The following is a 20,819-nucleotide window of genomic DNA, read 5'->3' as shown; positions in this document are numbered from 1 at the left end:
CACATGCAACTTGACCTCCTATATCAATATTGAAACACAAAGAAACATAAATTTGTATGAAGCAAGAACTGCTCGTTGTATTAGAATTGCAGGTTCGTAATGTTACAAATAGAAGTGCAAGATTATATTCCTTCCCAGAGATATCACATCGACTGTGAGTTGAGACCATTAATTTGAGAAAAGGAATATATGGTAACAAACAATGGAGTACTCCCTTCATCGTTCGTTCCCATGTTTAGCCAACGTGGCACCAACAATTATTTGAAACCTATATTTCCTGTGTTTTGTTCCCTATAAGGGATTAAAATCCCACATGTTGTGTGTACTGAGAGTAGGCATCCGACTGCATTGCAATTGGGGCACGCGTAACATAATCTGGAATATCAAATGCGTCTATGAGTTCCCCTGCTATATTTCTCACTCGGAAACTCAGGTATGCAGTGAGCTTGTGGATTGCCTGCAAGAAACAGAGATGCATTAGTTAGAAACATATGAACCCCAATTTTGAATAAACAGAATGCATTAGTCAAAACTTGGAAACATATATACTTTAAATTGAACAGAAAGAAAAACAAAAGAATCATATTTATTTCAAAAGCATGCTATCTAGTGATGTAGATCTCTGTTTCAAAACCAACTTAGTTTTATTATCAAGATCAACTCAATATGTGGATAGCATTCTATCAAGAGAGACCCTTGAGCATTTTTCTGGAAGTGGTGAACTGGTGCATGACGCAGGAGTTCGGTTTGGTTAGATGCAGAAATGCAGATTCAGAAAAAAAAAACCATTTATTTATTCATGCTCAATTGGATTACCAAGGAATTTGTATACCTTAGCTTTGTTTGGTGCAACATAATCAACATTACGATAGGTTCCTATGTCTTTCCATATTCGATCCAAGGCATAAAGATCACAGACGAGTTTCAGAGCTGCTCGAGAACTTGCATCCGGACAGCTGGAAGAAAATAGCTCAAATTAGAATCTGACAAGCACAAAGCAAAGTAAAAAGAATGTAAAGCACGAGGCAGAGATTGGAACTAGCAAAGTACTTCTGCACAGCTTCTATAAACTTGGCAAGGATGACAGATTCAATATGGGACTCTGCAAGTGTCAAAAGGTGGTTTAAGCATCTATTCCAAGCGCCAAAACTTCCAAGAGTTTTAGAGTGCTTGCGAAGTCTAACAGCAACACTTTGAAGTAGTCGAGAAGTTCGGTACTGCAAGAAGAAAACCAAGCCAATCAAAATTCATTTTTGAAATTTAATTAGGCTAAAATGATGATTTCGATCAAAGAAGCAAACTCACTCTGAAAGCATCCAACTGGAACTTTGGATCTCGCAAATGGTCTTCACTTTCCCATCGAGCAGTCACCGGATTTGGCTGAGATAGGTACGAGTTCATGGATTCTCTAAGGTAGTTCCAGGTAACTGTGAGTGTCCCGCCTTGAAACTTCTCCTTGTATTGCTTCAACAGATCACCTGCTACCTGCGTTACCACTGAAAATTTCAGAAAAGGAATTGTTTCATAAATTTAGTAGAATGTCTATTTCACGTATTCAAACTCAACATTAATGCCAATACCCAAAATGCAGTTTCATGTAGAAATGGTAGAAGTGGCATTACTATAGTAGCATAAACCATGAGAATATTATCTTTTAAACTTTTCTATTAAAAAAAAAAACAGTTTAAAAGCCTTGGAGAAACTAGTATGCTGATATAAAAACTTTGAGATATTAGAAAGTGATGCGATAGCAACCTGCTGTAGAAGCACCGTGTTGTCCCCTTCGAATGTCTGAAAAATGTCATGGTCATTCCTCAAACTGCCAAAGCGGTTGACAGCAGCGTACCCATGGCCTCCACAAGCTTCCCTACAGATACTCAATGACTTTGCTGTATATGACGTCACATAAGCCTTGAGCCCTGCTGAAAGAGAATGGACATCTGCAACCAATTGTTCATCATGAGTCTTCTTCATCTCTGAATATTTCTCCACCAAATTCAGTGTGGCAAAATGGAATGCGTAAGTTGAAGCCAGCATTGGCATTAACTTGTGCTGCTGGGATTGGTAATCAAGAATGCTGACTTCAGGTTGCTTTGGAGGACCAAACTGCTGACGCAGTAGAGAATATCGGATTGCAATTGTGCCAGCAACCTTCAAGACACTGCCTGAAGAATATGCAAGGCCGACCCTCCCACCTACAAGTTCTCCTAGTGTGGCAGCAAATCTTTTATTTATAGATGGTAGGCTACTTGTGTATTTACCATCCCGAGAGACATCTCCAAAACGATTAAGAAGATTATCACGAGGGATTCTCACTGTGCGGAATCTTAATGCTCCATTGTCCACCCCATTCAGACCAACCTTATGGCCACAATCGTTTATCTCAATTCCTGGAAGAGTTTGATGAGTCTTCATATCCCTTATTGGTACAATGAAGGCGTGGACACCCATATCAGATACTCCTCTTTTATCATGTGTTGGCAACATCAGCTTAGCAAAAACAGTGGCAAACTTGCCATGAACAGCAGCATTGCCAATCCACCATTTGATGGCCCCATCATTTGGTGTGTCAATTACAAACTCATCTGTGATCGGATCAAATGTTGCCATTGTTTGTAGACCTTGAACATTTGAGCCTTTACACACCAAATTAGAACAAAAATGAATTAAGACACGAAATCTAAGTAAAGCAACATCCTGTTCAAACAAAAGCAAACTTGCACAATTACTTGTAATCAAATCCAAAAACATGTAAAAGTAGAATCTATGAACTAGATAATTGAAAGAAAATGTGAAACAAAAGAAGGTAGATAATTATCATCAAGCAGTCATCCATAATAATATGGACCAAGTGAAAGATGATAACCTTGTTTGCATTCCATACTATTTCAATACTCTGGCAATTTTAATTGATATTTATATGAAGTGTAGAGGAAATACAATCAAACTGGACCACCAGTCCATATAAGATAAAGAAGTACACCTAAACCTACAGAAAACAAGCCATCCGAAACAAGATAGAAGCAAAACAACATAAACCACGTCAAAGAAATAGAAAAGCGAACAACAAAACTCCTATACTCATGCCAAAACTACTTCCCAGTCAAGATTGATCAACCTAACTAACAAGACTTTGAAGATTCCATACTACTGCATCTCCATAAAGAAATCCTCTTCCCTCTTAACTTCCAAAATCCTTCCTTCTTTTTTTCATAACACACATATTTTCCTTCCCAAGTCTACACACCACCATAAAATTCTAGCCTTACTCAATCTAACCCCAAGATCCTGAACAATGGAGTAGCAATTTCTAGTCCAGCACACTCACAAGAGAAAACATTTGCAGCAATTTCCCCCACAAAACAGAAGTGAAAAAAATACTGTAGAATTATCGATACTCTCAGCACCATTGCAGCACATAGAATATCAATGAGAAAAAGCAAGTATAAGGCCTTCTTTCTGGGGAAGATTAAAAGTACTAATTCTGCCACAGGCCAAATCCAAACAAAATTCTGAATAATAGTGGGGATGAAAGCTCATCTAAGGAAATGAGCCAATGCTCCAAAAAATCCTAGAGGCTCAAAGGAAAACATTTCAGGTGATAGTAGGAAATGTAAATAAGACTGCAAGAAATGATTGCTGATGTAGAAGGATTCCCAACTCATTTATCAGGAATTATAGCATTTAAAGAGAAAGGACCCAGGTAAGACTAGAGCTTGGGAAATCTTCCCGTTTCCTTCTCATTCAAATTGTGCCTAAAAGTACCAAGAAACATGGCTGGAGTGTAGCGGATAAGCAACAGAAGAAGTCGTAGTAAAATGGTACAGAGTATAGTGGGACACCCAGTACACATGAGGAGATAAGGATGAAGAGGAAGAACTTACTAAGCAAACACAATCCCAAAAATCTGATTGTAGAACCATTATTGTCAGCATGACATTAAAACCCCTGGAAAGAAGTATGACAAATGAATTGCCACAGCCTATGAAATGAACCATCGTAGGATCTCTTTTCAGCTGAAAGCAATCCAAATTTGCTTCGAACCACATAACCAAACAAATGGAAATGCTACTTTAGACAGACTGAAGTAAAACACGCCTGTAGAAAGGAAATCCTTCCTCAATCCATCCAGGCATAACCTCACTATCTCCACTGTGGGATCCAAGAAAACAAGACAAAACAGAATGCCCGAAAAAAACTCAAAAGAACCTGAACTCCTGAAAAAGGTCAAGAATCCTAGTCTCCAACTCACATTAATTCACATTAAACACTCTTGGACATATTTACCTTAACACCTTAAATTAACCCAAACAACTCGATTATCAGAAGGAGGTTTCCACATCTAAACTCATCATCTAAAATTTATAAACTAAGGTTGTCTGCAAACTGGAGGGTGGGCAACTGAGTCTACTCACAACCCACCTCTGCTCAAGACATGGACGACTAAGGTAAAAGGAAATGTGAACAGCAGGTCACCCTGTATAAGCCCCCTAGACACTTTGAAATGATCCATACAATGCAGACTTACAAATTTTTGAGCTCAAACAACCACTAATCCAAGTCCTCCAATTACTTATGAAACCTTTCATAGCCAAACTAAATTCAAGGAAGCCTCCATCAACATGATCATAAGCTTTCTCAAAACCAATTTTGAACACCGCAGCATCTTTAGTATGTTACTAGACTCTGTCCATACCAATTCTGACATTTTAAAACATTGACTAACAACTCATCAAGATAAATCTCTTATCCATCATAAAGCTGTTGCTCATTGGACGCTCCTTTTTTTTCATTTGATTTTATTGAGGCTATATTATCACTAAGATTAAATTTATTTTTTCTGTTAAAGCCATAGATGTGGGACATACTAATTTGGAAAATCAAGATGCTTTAACACACAATTGAAGTTGTATAATTCATACCAATTAAGTTTCATCTTTACCATACGCTTAGAAATAAACAAGGAAATAGGTAAAGGACTGGCAGTAACAAAACAACTCACCATGATGCAGTTCAGTCATAGCAAAACAACCTGGATACTCCAGATTGTCAATACCATCAAAGTACTTATCCTTGTGTTTCTTAGTTCCTAAGTTGATTACAGAACCTCCCCAAAGACTGCATAAGAAAGTACTAAAAATCAGTGCAAGATAAAAGACAAACTCTAAACAACATTCAGTTGGGCACCAAACAATGTACAAGCATTAACTGGAAGAGAACTGGTCCCTATGAGAAGTTTATGTAAATTAAAGAAGCTGCAATTAATCACTTTGATCCAAGCTTCGGAAATCGACAATAAAAAAGTTATGTATTTTTTAATTTTTCCTATTGGTGACTAAGAATGCTCTTTTGAATAGCAAGGAATTCAGCAGACACTACATTAATGGTAATTTTGCCTTCAAAAACTCATGTTGCTCTTACGGGAGTTTATTTTACCAAAACCCAATGTAATTGTAATCTCTCAATTATCTGTAAGTTCATAATCTTCCTTTCAGAGAATTCCACTTGCATGAAAGGACCATTCAATTAGAAGTTTCCAATCCAACGTGAAAACAGTTCTCAGTCATCCCTCATTCAGCTTAAGACCATTCTTGATATTCACAACATGTCCATACAAATGCTCGATTTCATTATTATCATCCCCCTCTTGACAAACATCCGCACTAGGTGTCCTACTATGTGCAATCATGGACATTGCATCCTTCATCACCAAATATATTTGGCTGACCTTATAAGAATAATAGAATATTGAGTAATCACGTAAGGCTTACCCTCTAATTCAGCTTGTTAGTTTACCATTATTTCCAATAGCTTAAGAGAGAATGCAGACCAACAATGTTTCACATCGTAACACCCTCTCTCACAAGGGGGACCTAACACGTGAACTATTGGAATTAAAAGGGAAGAATATCCAGTAGAGCACTAATTTGAACAACGGACCTACTCTCCACTCATGGAATATTTATTGGTGAATGACTGCTCCCAAAAATCCAAGCATTTTGGATGTGGAACAGCAACTATTTTTTAGTGTAATAGTTCTTTTCATAGACATCTCATAGCACTCAGAAACAACACTCTACCCCATCTCACTTCAACTGATTTTTGTTAAATTCTCCCTCCTCCTGTCCAACAACTCTATTCAATAACATCGCAAGTTAAAAGGTATTTCACATTGGAGATAAGTCATCAACCAACAAACAACACCAAACAATGGCCATATATGGGACTACCAATTATTCAAATGGTATCCTCGTTAACAAAACTTTAAGTACCATTTCTGTGTTTGTATATCTGTAAAACCACCACTACAATATCTTATCTCTTTTCGGATGTTCCCACTATAATATCAATCAGTACCTCTACGCCCCGCATCTGTGTACCACATTTTGTGGCGCACGAAGCAAAACCTAGCGTACACTCGCAGCTAATCAAACCGGAACTACAATGAATATAATCCAAATACTAAAATTGGCAGATCCCTACCAAAAGAACAAAGGGATTGGAAGGCTAATTGACTTTGCGTAACAGTAACAAGCCAAATTCAAACAATAATCAAAGGTGATTTTCTTCTCCTCAACACCAAAAACCATCTCATTTCCAATCTAAACTAAACTAAACATATCAATGCCAAAACAATTCACAATTCCAAGCCAATTAATCCAAAACCAGAAAACCACAACAACAACAAAAAGGAGCAGCAATCACCTGTACTGCACCCCCATCTTGATCCCAAGCGACATGTCGACGCTGCCCACAGCTTCCAGAACCGCAAAGTACTTGGCCGGATCTTCGACGACGTACCGGAACGGTCTGATTCCGGCCTCCCTAACCAAACCAGTAAGCTGCCTCATACAAAGCTCGCGGTGATCGTCCTTCAAAATCTCCACCGGAGTCTGAAGGTCAGGCCTGTTGTTGAAGTAGTCCATAACCTTATCTTGGATTTCCCTGTGCTTTCCTCTCATGTAGCTCGACAGACTCTTCGTGTCCACGTTGAGCTTCGCCGCCGCCTTGGCGCACTCCAGCCTCGAGATTTGGCGGTGGTCGTCCGGTGAAATCGCGGCAGGCGTCAGGTGGAGGGACAGCCGTTGGATGCGCCGCGCGGCGGACTGAGAGTCGTCCTCCGCCGTTGGATCTCGGTTCGGGGCCTGCATATTGTTTTGAGAGAGAGAGAGAGAGAGTTTGGAAAGAGGACGATGATCGAGTTCGTTGCTTATAAGGCAGAGGTGATGACGTGGAGATCACTGTATCGATTGGCTATTGGTTGAGGGGTTTGGCAGTTGGTTTTGGCGCGCCTTTCAATGTCATGGGATATGTTTGACGACTAAGCAGGGAATATGGGGTTTTGGATCAGATTTGTGGTTGCGACGTCGTTTTCATTGACGATCCTTTTGGATTTTTTTTTTTTGAGAGGGGTATTTGTTTCTTCTAGATCCGAAAATTTGAATTATTAGCTGATATGGGAATGGGAGTCGGTTTTTCTTTTTTTTCTTCTTTTTTTTTGTTAGGAAGAATGTCAAATATTATATCCGATAAGCAAATGGAAAATTACAACCACATGGAGTGGTCGAGTTGGTGAATTCAACTATCTAAATGTTGGGACAAAAGCACGGTGGAAACTCCCCACCTGAGTTCGAAACCCAATTTAATAAATTTTAGTGACTAGCGGCAATCCGTTCCACGAAGGAAAATTACTCTTCTAGCTTATAGAGTTATATATTCAATATCAAAGACCCTACCTTATAATAGAGAACAGAATCCAATATAAGGTATGGATCAATTTGGCTTCTAGGACAAAACTCTACCAAAGCAAAATGGAAAGTACTTTTTTTTAAAGGGAAATTCGTCCAAACAGTGTCTGAACTTTTCCAGACTATTAATTTTCATACCTATACTTTGAAAAATGTCATAATGGTACCTGAAGTTTTGGCCCCGACCCAATTTCCGTACCTAGCAACAGTAAAGTCGTCAACGGCGTTAAATTTTGAGGGGTAAATCTGGAACTTCAGGTATTCTCAAGAGAAAATCTTCCAAACAGTGTCTGAACTTTTCCAGACTATTAATTTTCATACCTATACTTTGAAAAATATCAAAATGGTACCTGACGATTTAAGCCCGACCCAATATTCATACCCAGGAACAGTAAAACCGTTGACTCCGTTGAACAGTACCAGAAAAGTATGCCAATAACTACCGTTGGGTTCAAACATTGCCCCCCAGACCTCGAAGTCAAAGGTCTTCGTCTTACATCTATAGATGTATGATCCGATCGCAACTTCGAATATGGGAGTTGATTCCAAAGCAGTTGAGAGCCGCAGAACTCAGCTACCTACCTCAGTTTTCTATCAGGAGAAAAAATTGAACTCGGGTTCTTTACTCCTAACAGAAGCTCTGGTACTAGAAGATATGTTGGAATTCGCTAGTACAGATCGAATCCACAATGTGAGGCGTCAACCACCCAATTATTCCCTCTCAGTGATGGCTTCGCCGGCAACGCGATCTTCTCCAGCATCTTCTCTGCTTCGATTTCAATCAAAAATCCCAAAACCCACAATCCAAAAAATCAAATTCAATTATTTGCAGCTGAAATCAATTTCAATTTTTCTTTTTTTGATGGGTTTGGGAGAAGACAACAGAGAAGAAGGAAAGAAAAGTCGTGATTAGGTAGATGCATGTGGAAATTTTGGTAGCTATAACAGCAAAAATGGTTTGGTTTGCAAGTGTTTGCTCGGTTTTAAGCCTAGTTCACCAGATAATTGGAATCATGGAGATTATTTGGGTGGATGCACAAGGAAATTTCAATGCTTTAGGTTGGAATCCGACGAGTCTAATAACAAAGGAATCTAAAATTTTGGTAATTCCACTTTGGGTCAAGTCTGGGTCCGATCTCTGTCGGAAATGGAATGGCGAAGCGATTCCGATCTCTGTCAAAACGGGATGTCGTAGTTTGGGCAATCTGCTAGAAAGCCTTGACGCGGGACCCTAAGTCAGGTTCTGGGGTGTCGGAGGACGATTCCGAATTCAGGTCGTCGATGTAGATGAAGGTCGGGTTCCGATCAAGTATGGGTCTGAGCACGGCTGTTGGCGGTGGTCTGGCATCGTACGCGTATCTTCCTGAGTTCTTCTGGATACGGGTATATGAATATTTAGATCTAGGTATACCATGTTGATATTGGTATTTGAATCTCGTATTGGGCATGGTAGTTATTGGCATACTTTTCTGGTACTGTTCAACGGAGTCAACCGTTTTACTGTTCCTAGGTATGAATATTGGGTCAGGCTTAAATCGTCAGGTACCATTTTGATATTTTTCAAAGTATAGGTATGAAAATTAATAGTCTGGAAAAGTTCAGACACTGTTTAGAAGATTTTCCCTTGAGAATACCTGAAGTTCCAGATTTACCCCTCAAAATTTAACACCCTTGACGACTTTACTGTTGCTAGGTACAGAAATTAGGTCGGGGCCAAAACTTCAGGTACCATTATGACATTTTTCAAAGTATAGGTATGAAAATTAATAGTCTGGAAAAGTTCAGACACTGTTTGGACGAATTTCCCTTTTTTAAAATACAAAGTACGAATTTTTTTTTTTTTTAAATGTCAATACGTGTTATATTCGCGTATTATGTACAGCAAAATATTTAGGGGTTAAGCCCGTATGCCCAAAAACTCATGGTATTTTGCCCATTTGATCCAACATCTATGTATTTTGCCCAATTACACAACTCTTAGGGGAAAAGACTCATAAGGGTAGTCCTTTCTAAAGTAGTGCCTAGTATATCCTATGCTGACTTTTGGGTTCAAAATTCACTTTTTCTTAGAAAACCATGTTCCAACTTTTGAGAAAAACAAAACTAGCCTTCAACATGCCTAAGTTTTTCACCTAACGGCTCCTGCCTAACGGTTACTTTAACAGGCGGAATCACTGCTGCTTGTTTCTATCCAAAGCTGTGGCCAAGTTTTACTAAGCTAAAGGAAATCTGAGCCTAAAGAGAGTATATGATAATGGCAGATCACAATTAGTAAAACAACAGATAACGGATAACTTTGTTGAAATAAAAATTTGATGAAGTGGGTGAACACACTGAAATTATTTATATAAACATAATCACATGCTAAGAATTCAGAGCCTCATTCTCAGGTATACAGCTAAAAAGCTGTTTAGCTATCCATGAGACTGAGTTACAGTACTTACTTGTAATGAAAGCACACTTCACACTAGACAGGAAAGAAAGATCACACTGCTACTTCTTGAGAGAAGACTCTTCTGCTCAAGTTCTTAAGCTATCTTACAGGTTGTGGAAGTTTTTTGATGTGTGGGGTTTTTTCGATGCCTTTACAAATGAAAATCAAGCTCCATATATAGAGAGCGGACTCCAAACTTAAATTCAAAAACATAAAATATACAGTTCAACTCCGTGATTTCCTGCTTTCCTGAGTGCTCCTATTGGTGGAGGTCGGACAAGGAAAAGGCAGGTTCCCTTTTGGGTGAAATGTTTTTCACCTTTCCTTTTTTGAAAAGCAAAAGTAGCTTTTGGGAAGAGTCCAAAAGTACTTTCGGTGTTTTCTACACCTGCTGCTTCACATGTTCTCGTCTGTTTCAGAGTGGTGGCCAAAGACAAAGGAGTTGTTGTCTGTCTGGGCCATGCGAGTGGTTGTCGCATTGTCCTCGACGTCTGTATCAACATACATCTTGTAGTGGTTGTCAATTTCAAGTTTTTCCACCCATTGCATGCATGCCATTGTCGAGTCTATCTCATTTCTGGTGAGAGATAGGAATAGGTCACTGCTGACTACGTCAGGGTGATCGTAAGCAGTGATGATTGTCTTTTCTCCTGCTGCCAGGAAGGTATTGTTGACATCTTCAGAGATGATCTTCTTGATGTAGTCTAAGGCCATGGCTTTCATCCATGGGATGCTTGAGTTTGGTTGGCCATTGTATGCTACACAGGCTGGTTGAAGATATTTCCTTTGAATAATTCTCACATAATGATATGGAGGAATATATTCAACCTTACCGTTTGCCTTCTGGATCCATTCTGGAGGAGTGGATCTGAACTTCAATCGAAGTGTACAGTCATTTTTTCTGATATTTTTGACTGTGTTGACAATGATGGGCGGCATACCTTTTAGATCATCATTTGTTTTGCTCCATAGATTATGGACAAAACCATTTTCAACAAGCCAAAGCTTGTGTTCTTGAGGATGTTCACTCTGAACATTAACCAAGTATCTTCCAACGTATGCTCCTGAGACAATGAAGAGGGTTGGAGGAACAAGGTCTTCTGAATTGTGTCTTCCTATCAGATTGTGGAAATCATGCCAATCTGATTCAGTGAGTGCCATGATAGGGATCCTAGCACTTTCTGGATGTTCAAGGAAGTTAATTTTTTCTTTCTTATCAGCACTCTGCTGTAATTCTTCGAACTGTGGTCTTGCATTCTCGTATAGTTCTTCAGCTAATGCAAAGAGAGCTGGAAACATGAGACCACTGCTTCTTTCCTGAAAGGCAAATAAAAGATTATCCAGAATTGCCTTCTGGTGGTAAGCTAATCTCCTGCCAGTTCTGAACACAGGAGTATCGAACGTTCGAAGTTCATAATTGAAAACATTTATTACTCCAGTTGGAGTAGGTTTGCTTTTTGGCAAAGCAACAGCCTTCAACGGTCTTGATGAGCCTTTACCGTCTGCCGTTTGAGACGGGCTAGTCAATCCTTTACCCTGGGATTGATCAGTTGTGGCTAAGCCTTTTGAACTTAGCAGGAACCTCTTGAGGATTTGTTCTTTGGGATCCTCATTGGTTTCATGTTCTTTCCCAGCTCTTCTGCTTCTGGGATTGCGACCTTCGTCGTCGTCATCATTTCTTTTACTGAACATGGCTAATTCCCTTGTTAAGGCGTCTGGAAGATAGTTCTTGTTTCCTGCAATTAATTCAACAACATAATCATATTGGTTAAGGAATAATTGCCAGTTAGCTAGTCTTCCTCTATCAGCAGCTTTATCAAGTTTGAAATTTTTGAAATTCTTTACTCTGGCACAATCGGTGCGGACAGTAAAGGGTTTTCCAAGGAAAGCTGGAGAATTTAAAATTGTTTTTTTGACCGCTAGAATTTCTTTTTCCCCTGTGGGATAATTCAGTTCTGCAGGGCTGAACTTGCCACTACAAAATTTACAGATCTTTTCAATGTTAGTTCCAGGCGCTTTCGCCAGAACAACACCGGACCAGTAATTATCACTCGCATCTGTCTGGAGGATAATCTCATCATTCTCTTCTGGTTGTTGAAGAGGAGGGAGGTTTTTGCAGAGATTTTTTATCTGCTTCACAGTTTTTTCATCATCTTCTGTGAAGTTCCATTTTCTTTTGGAACTTGTTTTAGGTGATAACATTGCTGTTAACCCTGAGATCTTGGGGATGAAATCTCTCCCATAATTTATGACACCAAGGAATCTCTCTAGACTTTTGGCATCAGGAATTCTATCTGGGAATTTCCAGATTTTCTCAAGGATGTGAGGTTGGAGTTTTATCACTCCATTTTTGATATTTATTCCCAGGAAATCAACTTCATCAAGGATAAAGAATATTTTCTTTTCTCCTAGGATAATTCCATGCTGAACTATCAGCTTTACAACCTCATAGAGGTGTTTCATGTGTTCTTCTCTGTTTTTGGAGAAGACAAGGATGTCATCTATGTAGACGACGCAAAACTCCGCGACATGCTTGAAGATGTTGTCCATCTTTCTTTGGAAGATTGAGGGAGCTTGCTTGAGACCAAAAGGCATTACCAACCATTCGTAATGTCCTTGTGGTGTTCCGAATGCAGTGAGAGGCACACTCTCAGGATGCATCTTGACCTGCCAGAAACCCGACTTTGCATCGAATTTCGAAAAGACTTTCGCTCCTCTGAGCTGGTTGATCAGTACTCTTACTTGAGCAATTTGATAACCGTCTTTGACAGTCTTTTTGTTGACATCTCTGCAGTCAATCACCATTCTAGCTTTTCCTCTTAGCGTTTCTGCATGGTTTCTCACGTAGAATGCTGGAGCATGATGAGGGCTAGTGGAAGGTTGAATTAATCTCTTGTTCAGGAGATCTTCAATATCTTTTCTGAATTCTTTTTGGTCTTCCTCTTTGTATTGAGGAATGGCTTTGACATGACAGATAGCATTCATGTCATGCAATCTTAATTCACAGACCACTGGGTCTTTTTCCCAAAACTTTTGAGGATCTACGTCGATGTTCTGCTCGAGTAGTTCCTTGATTTTCTCAAGAGTGGGAATTTTCTGAGACTCAAGCTTATTCTGAAAGTGCTTGAGGTTATGCTCGTGGATGAAACTAGCTTCTTCTTCTTCACTAGTTTCTGCTTCTTCTTCTTCTTCAGAAGATTCTTCAACAAGTAATTCTTCTTGTTGTTTGATTTGGAGTATGGGTTCAAATTTGGGTTTGTAGGTAAGATCACCACTATTCTGTTGCGATCTCTGATATTGGGTAGTGAAGTTTGGTCCTACCACACTTTTGGCTTGAGTAAGCCTATCTGCCCAGAACACCCGTTCTCCTTTTCTGAAGCCTATTGCTTCTTCATCCTGAATAAATCGCTGTTGGAGAATGAAATCATTACCCAACAAGAAATCTGCGCCTTGGCCTTCAGATTGCCAGACGTTATGGATGATAAATGTTCCTCCACCAATGGTGATATGAACATTTTTTGCTACTTTATTCATGGTGAGATGGCTTCCATCAAAAGTAACACCAGTAGCTGTTTTCTTTTCTTCTTTCCAGAGTTTTTCTGGAATTGCAAATCTTTTTGCAACTGTAAATCCTGATCCATTATCTACAAATGCATGTAGATGATATTTTTTATGATCAGGGAATTTTAGGCCAATCTCTATGTAGTTGCTGTATCTACTTGTAGAGACGACTTTCGATTGCTGAAGCTCATTTTCTTGAGCTTGTTCCTTTGGAATGAATGGTTTACATTCTTCTGGAACATTGTTCTGAGTGGGAGATTTATCAAAACTAGAAGGTTTTGTATCATCCCAGTCTGTAGGAATTATCTCTTTGCTATCTGGATTACTGAACCATGACGGAGGGTCATATCGGACTTTATAATCATACTTGCCAGAAGGTTGGCCAAGTAGATCCCATGTTTCAGTAACTGTTATAGCTGCTTCTTGCTTTTCTAAGAGATGAACAGTTTCTGGTGGTTTCACCAGTTCTATATTTTCTGGTATTTCAACCAGTTCAAAGTTGTCATCGATTTTTTCTTCGATGATGTCTCCCTTTTTCGAGGAAGATGGTTCCATGGTTTCCCGGAACAAAGTTTCTACTTCTTTCTCTTTTTGTTCAGAGAAATATTCTTCATATTCTTGTTCAACCAGTTGGCTGACAAGACCATTCTTGGTTTTTTTTCTTGCTTCAGCTATGAAGCATTCTTTGTGATAAGTCTTTTTTGACTCTTCACAGAACATAGGGAGACCATTCTTTTCATGACATAAGCAGTAGTCACAAACGAATGTACCAGGGTTCACCTGATAAGAAGACATTAAGGATTCTGTCTTGCTTTCTTCCCAGTTTTTGATTCTCAAAACATTCATTTGTCTGGATTTGAAGTACTCTACTTCAGAATCTGTCTCAGACTCAGATGAATCTTCTTCTTCAGACCAGGCAGAGTAAACTGACCTGTCGTCTTCTTCATCATCAGAATAGGCTATTTCGTAGCCTTTCATATTTGCTGACTCTACTATATGCTCATATTCTTCAAAGAGAGCCTTAGTAGATCTTTTACCCTTTTCCGGGCATTCATTGGCATAGTGCCCTTCAGCTTTACATAACCAACATCTGCAAGCTTTCTTGCTTGGTTGCTTATGTTGATGAGTATTCTTCTTTTTCTTGAAGAATTTCTTTTCAGGATTTTTCTCCTGTTGTTTCTTGTAATTGGAACTTTTCTTGAATTTCCAATTCTTCTTCTGATTACTCCTTTTGAATTTTTTAGAGTAATATTTTCCTTTCTTCTTTCTGTAGAACTTGGATTCATGACATCCCCAGTTGGTTGGCATATCCAGTATTCCGTAACAGAAATTTTCAACTCCTTTGAGTTGTTTCTTGGCCATCTTAGCTCTAAGATTGGCTTTGCATTGCTCTTTTAGTAATTGCCGGATTCTGTCGGCAATTCCTCCAACTGAAAATCTTTCAATTGGTTTTTCTGCTATGCTTTCTCGCACAGCTGTTCTCCATGGTTCAGGGAGTTTCCTGTGCAACAGGTTGACTAGATCAGTGCTTTCTAGTTCCCCAATTGTACAGTAATATTCTTGAAATTCATTCAAGTATTCTTCAAAATATCTCATGTCACAAATTTTGAGAGCATAGATATTTGATTTGGCTGTTTCTCTGGCCTTTTCACTCATATTTGCAGAATCTCCACAGAACTGATCGTACAGGGGTACTGCAAAATCATACGGAGATTTTGAAGCTTTGATATCTTCAAGCCATTCTTTTCCTCTGGCCGTTTCTTTGAAAGAGAAATAATATTTCTTTGCTACTCCTGTGAGAGTAGTTTCAAAGTACATCTGAAGATCAGGAGCTTCAAATTTTCCAAAGGTGAGAGCAGATGCCATCATCAGGCTGTCTACCCATTGGTCAAGAGTTTTTCTCTTGTCTAGAGTTTTATCCAGATCTAACCAGATACCAAAATTGGTAATTGGTACTCTGGGTATCTTGTCCTCTGGGACAAATCTTTGAGAATTTCTTTCTCCATTTCTGCCCGTAGGGGCCTTCTGTATAGGGAGTTTTACCTTTCCCTTTTCTCTGGTGATGGAAGTTTTGGAGCTTTCTCCTTCTTCCATTTCAACATCCTGGTAGGGAAGGAGTTTTCTTTCCTTTCCTGGATTGAAATTTTTCATTTCTTCGATTAGTTTTTCTAATCGTTCTGGATTTTCACAATTCTCAGCTTCTTCATACAGATCATAGAGCTTTTGTGCTCTAAGCATGTTGACTGGTCTGTTTAGATCAGCTTCAAGGTCTTCTTCAGTAATTGGATCTTCAATAGTGGATTTTGTGCCACTAGTACTAGCTTCTCTAGTGCTGTAGCTTCTTCTGAGAAGATTTTTGTTTATCCTGATATTCTCAGGACAGACATCACTTTTTCTGTGATTGTCAAAATTTAGACTGATTTCTCCAGTCTTTCTGCTTTCATAAATTTTGGCTTTTGCACTTTCTGCTGGTAGCTTCGGACCAGATAATTTCCATTCAATAGGAAACGTTACTTCATTCCAAGTAACCTTGTGGATCTGTTGTGAATGGTTCTTCTGACTGGTGAGGAATCCAGTAGTAAGACCAGGGATGTTTGATATCCTTGTCTTTGGCTCTACTGTAGTACTCATCAGTTTATAGTATATCCTGTATACTATTGCCAATTCTTGCATATCTTTTTTCATAGATATGCCATCTGTCTTGACTCTCAGTCTGAGACAGTGAGCTGCATCTTTCAAGCTGGTAGAGAAGTTGGGGAAGCAGTTGAAATATGCTACTTGGTTGCACAGAGATGCTTCAAGGGTTCCCAAGAGACTAGCTTGAAAATCTTCCAGTCTATTGTCTTGTAAGACACATAGAACTGAACAGTTTATGCCTTCACGAGCTAGAAGCTTTATGCCTACTTGGACTGCTCCAATATGCATAAATTGATATTTTTTTGATCTGGCTCTGGCGACTTCATCTGGAGTGATCATTAGTAGATATGTTTCTCCTGTTGTAGAGGGGGTTGTAAATTCCAGCAATTTGAAATGATGGCTGTCCATCAGGTCAAAGGTTCCCCTTTTGTATATTTGTTTGAAATCTAGCTTTGGAATTGAGGCGTTTTTTACCTCATGCTCGATTTCATTGTATTCAAATTCTTCAGAATTTAGGAGTTGTACTCCTTTCTTTTTCCCGAAGATGCTCATCATATTGACATTTCGAGTTTCTTTCGGGTTTTCATACCGAATACTAGTAGAACTAGTTGAGGAATCCAGAAAAATCAAGTTTGGAACAGGATTCTCTGGTCTTTCTAATGGTTTGAATCCATTAGCTTTCTTTTTTACTGTAGGCACTTTCTTGTCCTTCAGTATAGTTTTCATAGAATCCAGCGTTTTTTGCTGTTCAGTGATTTTTTTGCTAACACTTGTTAGCTTTTCTTCTTCCGTTTTTGGAAGATCTTTGATATAATCCAGTTTGTTTTCCAGTTTTTCTAACTGGTGGATTATAACAGGAATTTTTTCTAGATGTTCTTGATATCTAGATATTTCTTGCTGCAGGATCTGATATTTTTCATCAGAAGATTTTAATAGAGAATTCAGTCTCTCTATTATTAAATCAGACATTGTCCCCATTGGGGATTCCCCTGCTGAGCTATTTTACAAGCTCTGATACCAGTGATTTGCGGATCTAACCAATGCTCAGGTAGTCAAGAGGTTTTTGTTCCTCTCCAAGTACATATAAAAGATTATCAATATCTTCTTCTAATTTATAGATCCTGGTTTGGAGTCTATAAATAATATCCCAATAGTTGGGAGTTTCTCTGTTAAGGCGTTCTCTATAGTCTTTCAATTTTTTCAACTTTTCTCTTTCTTTTTTCAATTCTTTGCTAGTGCTTTTACAAATAGCATTTAATTCAAGTCTGTCAACGATCGAAATTATGAATAGTAAAACTAACTGTTTACCTTCGAGATCGAGGATGAAATTTAGCTGCAATTATAATTTAGACAAATAAATTCAAGATGGGCCCACCACGTTTCATCAAAGGAAAATAATAGTAAAAGCAAAAATTGGAATAAGAGAGAGGGGTACTTATGGGATAAACGTATAAGTGAAAGGAATAGTTGGAAGAAAAAGAGAAAACTTTTGTGTGAATGGGGTTTAAAATAAGTTGGTGGAGTGTATGGGGTGGTATTTGGTATTTTCTGGGTAAGTGGTCATTATCCCAAATATTTACAGCAAATTATTACCATAGGTAAAGATTAAAAGTAAAATACTTTAAGTGGATTGGTGGGCCCCATTTTTGTTGGGTTGGGTCTTTGGCTACGTTTTCAAACTTGTTCGGGCGCGGTCAAGGTCAGAATCACAAGACTCCCGCCTCAACAAAATTTTGATTTTCAGATTCTGATTTCTCTCTCTCTCTTGAGGGCGCCTCACCTTTCTTCAAATCCAGATCCTCTCTGAGATTCCCCTCCCAAACACAAAGGTCAGTCTCTCTAATGAACCCATGTATATTCTCAAGGGTTTTCTAATTTTCCTTCTTTATTGCTTCGATTTAATTGCATATCTACGGTTAAATCTGTACTTATATTCTTAATTTTTTGAAGTTTCTGGCTTTTGGGTTTTGTAATTGACTGATTTTTTGTTTCTGGGTTTTTCATTTTACTGGATAATTCGTTGTTCTAGGTGAACGGGAGAGGTGGGTGTTGAGGGTTTCGAGATTTTGAAGTTGAAAACCTAAGTGGGTTGAGAAGATTTCTTTGTTTTTCGTTTTTGGGGAAGTGAATTTCATTATGAGCAACGATAATTCAGCAGATGGGTCTTGCAAAACCCGTTCGGCTCTTGGTGATTTGACCAATCGGCCCCTCAAAAGGGGGTTTTCGAAGATTTCTGCCAATTCTGAACCGAAATCTGGAGATGGGTATGGGCGGAATGTGGGTTGTAGAGATGGGGTTTCACGTAAATTGGCAAAGCAAGTGTCTTTGGGGGATGAGAATATGGTTCGAGAGAAATTGGGGGAAGATTGTAACCCTAAAGGTTTATCTTCGCCAAAGGGGATGCCAGATTCTGTGATTTCACCCACTTGCAGTGCAGGGGATTCGACGAATGACAACGATGCATCTGTTGTTGTGCTTGATGATGACATTGAAGAAAAGTCCAATGACAGTGTTATGGAAGTTGGTGATGCGTCGAGGGATAATTGCTTGTCGGTAGCTTCAATGTCCACATGCTCAGAGCTGTGCAAGAATGGCTGCTGTGATGGCGGTGGGAAATGTCAATATGAGAAACCGGGACAGACCTCTGATGATGCTCAGAGCACTCCTACATGTGAGGGATTAGGCAATGTTGTTCCCAGGAATGATGAAAGGGATCCTGGTGTTGGCAAAGTGGGTGCGACTAAATATGGCTCTACCGAGTGGTCTAAGATGCCTACCTCGCTGGGTTCTTCAATGGCAAGATGCACAACTGTTAATAGTGCTGCTGATTTGAATGCAGGCGATGACTTGCTCAATGATTGCTCTTGTTCATTTTGCTTGCAAGGTATTACAACTCCTCATTATCTGAGTTGTGATGTAGAAGTTCAAATATAGACTAACATGAGTTTGGTTGTTTTGCAATGTGATAATCAGCTGCTCACATTCTGTCAGACCTCCAATACCAGGATATAAAGGGTCGAATTTCTGGTAAGTTTTTGCAGAATGTGTAAAATTTTACTAGGGAGCATCTTAAAGTTGTTTTTGGACATTTGTATTTTCTTTTCATTCTGATATATTTTGTTGTTCATTTGTGTTTTGTTTTAATACCTTTCCATAGCTTTAAAGAAGAGTCAAAAAGAAGCGGGCATATTGGTTCAGAAAAGTTTTAGGGGAAAGGAGATTGATCCTAAGGGACCACGGTACGCAAACAAAACGTCAAAACTTGAATCTGATCTCTCAAGTCAGTGGAGATCACTCTTTCTTCACATGGAGGATATCTTCGTAAATGAAGGCAACCACCTTGTGAGTGTCGCCACCTTGTTGTTTCATTTATTATAAACTTATCTATGTTTGAGCACTTTTCATGCTCTCCAATGTTTCAATTTTTATGAAAATGATCCAAACTCTTTTGCTCCACAAACCAAATTAAATGATATAGTCTGTTGAAGTTTCCCAACCTATTGCTAGCCATAAGGCAGTTGAAGAAAACCCATTTATATGTGACTAATTCATTTGATGGTTTGCTGGCTCTTTGTTGTTGCTCTAGCCTGTTTTAGTGGAATCTTATAGTTAGCCTAAGTTTGTCAGATCTTTAATTCAGAGTGTGATCTTTTGCTCTTTCTGTCGAGTGGTGACATCTTTCTTTTGGGGTCTTATTCTGATAAATATTATTGATTCTGCTTGGCAGCACGACAAATTTGTCACGCTAAAAGATTTGAGAGACAACTGCAAGATGGAACTGGAAACAGCTGTTGGAGTGCCCTCAGAGAGACTGTAGTGCGTTTCTGATGATTGTGCTATTGTAAGATTGTTGTTAGTTTCTGCCTACTTGGGGTGCATCTGCGCACGGTGTATTCTTGTATTGTTGTTTTAGAGAGTACTATGTTCTTCACCAGTTTTCTTAATAAGCTGTAATCTTTCAGAAGATTTGTGTATTATCACTCTGACCAAAATTGTTGCATGGACATAATCTCCCTACATTGAAGAATGATAAGTTTACCTTTTGTATACTCTCATTCCTGGTGGTAAACTGTGCCTCTCCTCATGTGACTCAGCATTTTCATTTCAATAAGCTTTTAGATGGATCTTATAAGTGTGGTTGTAAAATTTTGTTATGTAATAGGATTCCAGTTTTATCGATTGTAGCTTTTTCTTGATTATGTTTATATAGAATCTAGTCTGTTGTTTGAAGTCCCACTTCATATTGCAGGCCATACAACGTGGTTGAAGAAAATTACCATTCTTGTGACATTAGATTTGTGTATCCTGGCTCTTTGTAATGCTTACCTAATGTATGTGACTGTGTGTCATAGCTAATGTCACTGTCTCCTTATCCTCAGCTTAGCTAAGTCTATAGGATATCTCCCTTCTGTAATCTCACTTCGATCATGAATTGAGAT

General features: G+C 38.9%; 2 protein-coding genes across 2 annotated transcripts; one reads left to right on the top strand and one right to left on the bottom strand.

Moving 5' to 3' along the window:
• Positions 1–51: 51 nt before the first annotated feature.
• LOC133724338 (acyl-coenzyme A oxidase 2, peroxisomal) lies at positions 52–7,265 on the bottom strand. The gene is made up of 7 exons (XM_062151039.1): positions 6,706–7,265; positions 5,003–5,118; positions 1,756–2,636; positions 1,306–1,485; positions 1,051–1,217; positions 833–956; positions 52–457 (listed from the first exon to the last, which is right to left on the bottom strand). The coding sequence occupies exons 1-7, from the start codon at positions 7,149–7,151 to the stop codon at positions 302–304; spliced, it is 2,070 nt and encodes a 689-aa protein (XP_062007023.1). The 5' UTR covers positions 7,152–7,265; the 3' UTR covers positions 52–301.
• Positions 7,266–18,078: 10,813 nt separating this feature from the next.
• Positions 18,079–20,465, top strand: LOC133725823 (uncharacterized). The gene is made up of 5 exons (XM_062153236.1): positions 18,079–18,209; positions 18,410–19,264; positions 19,354–19,407; positions 19,538–19,722; positions 20,108–20,465. The coding sequence occupies exons 2-5, from the start codon at positions 18,517–18,519 to the stop codon at positions 20,195–20,197; spliced, it is 1,077 nt and encodes a 358-aa protein (XP_062009220.1). The 5' UTR covers positions 18,079–18,209; positions 18,410–18,516; the 3' UTR covers positions 20,198–20,465.
• Positions 20,466–20,819: the final 354 nt, after the last annotated feature.

This window comes from Rosa rugosa, chromosome 1 (genome assembly GCF_958449725.1).
Source record: "Rosa rugosa chromosome 1, drRosRugo1.1, whole genome shotgun sequence".
Taxonomy (NCBI): Eukaryota; Viridiplantae; Streptophyta; class Magnoliopsida; order Rosales; family Rosaceae; genus Rosa; species Rosa rugosa.
Note: the sequence above shows the minus strand (reverse complement) of the source record. Positions and strands in the feature narration are given on the sequence as shown.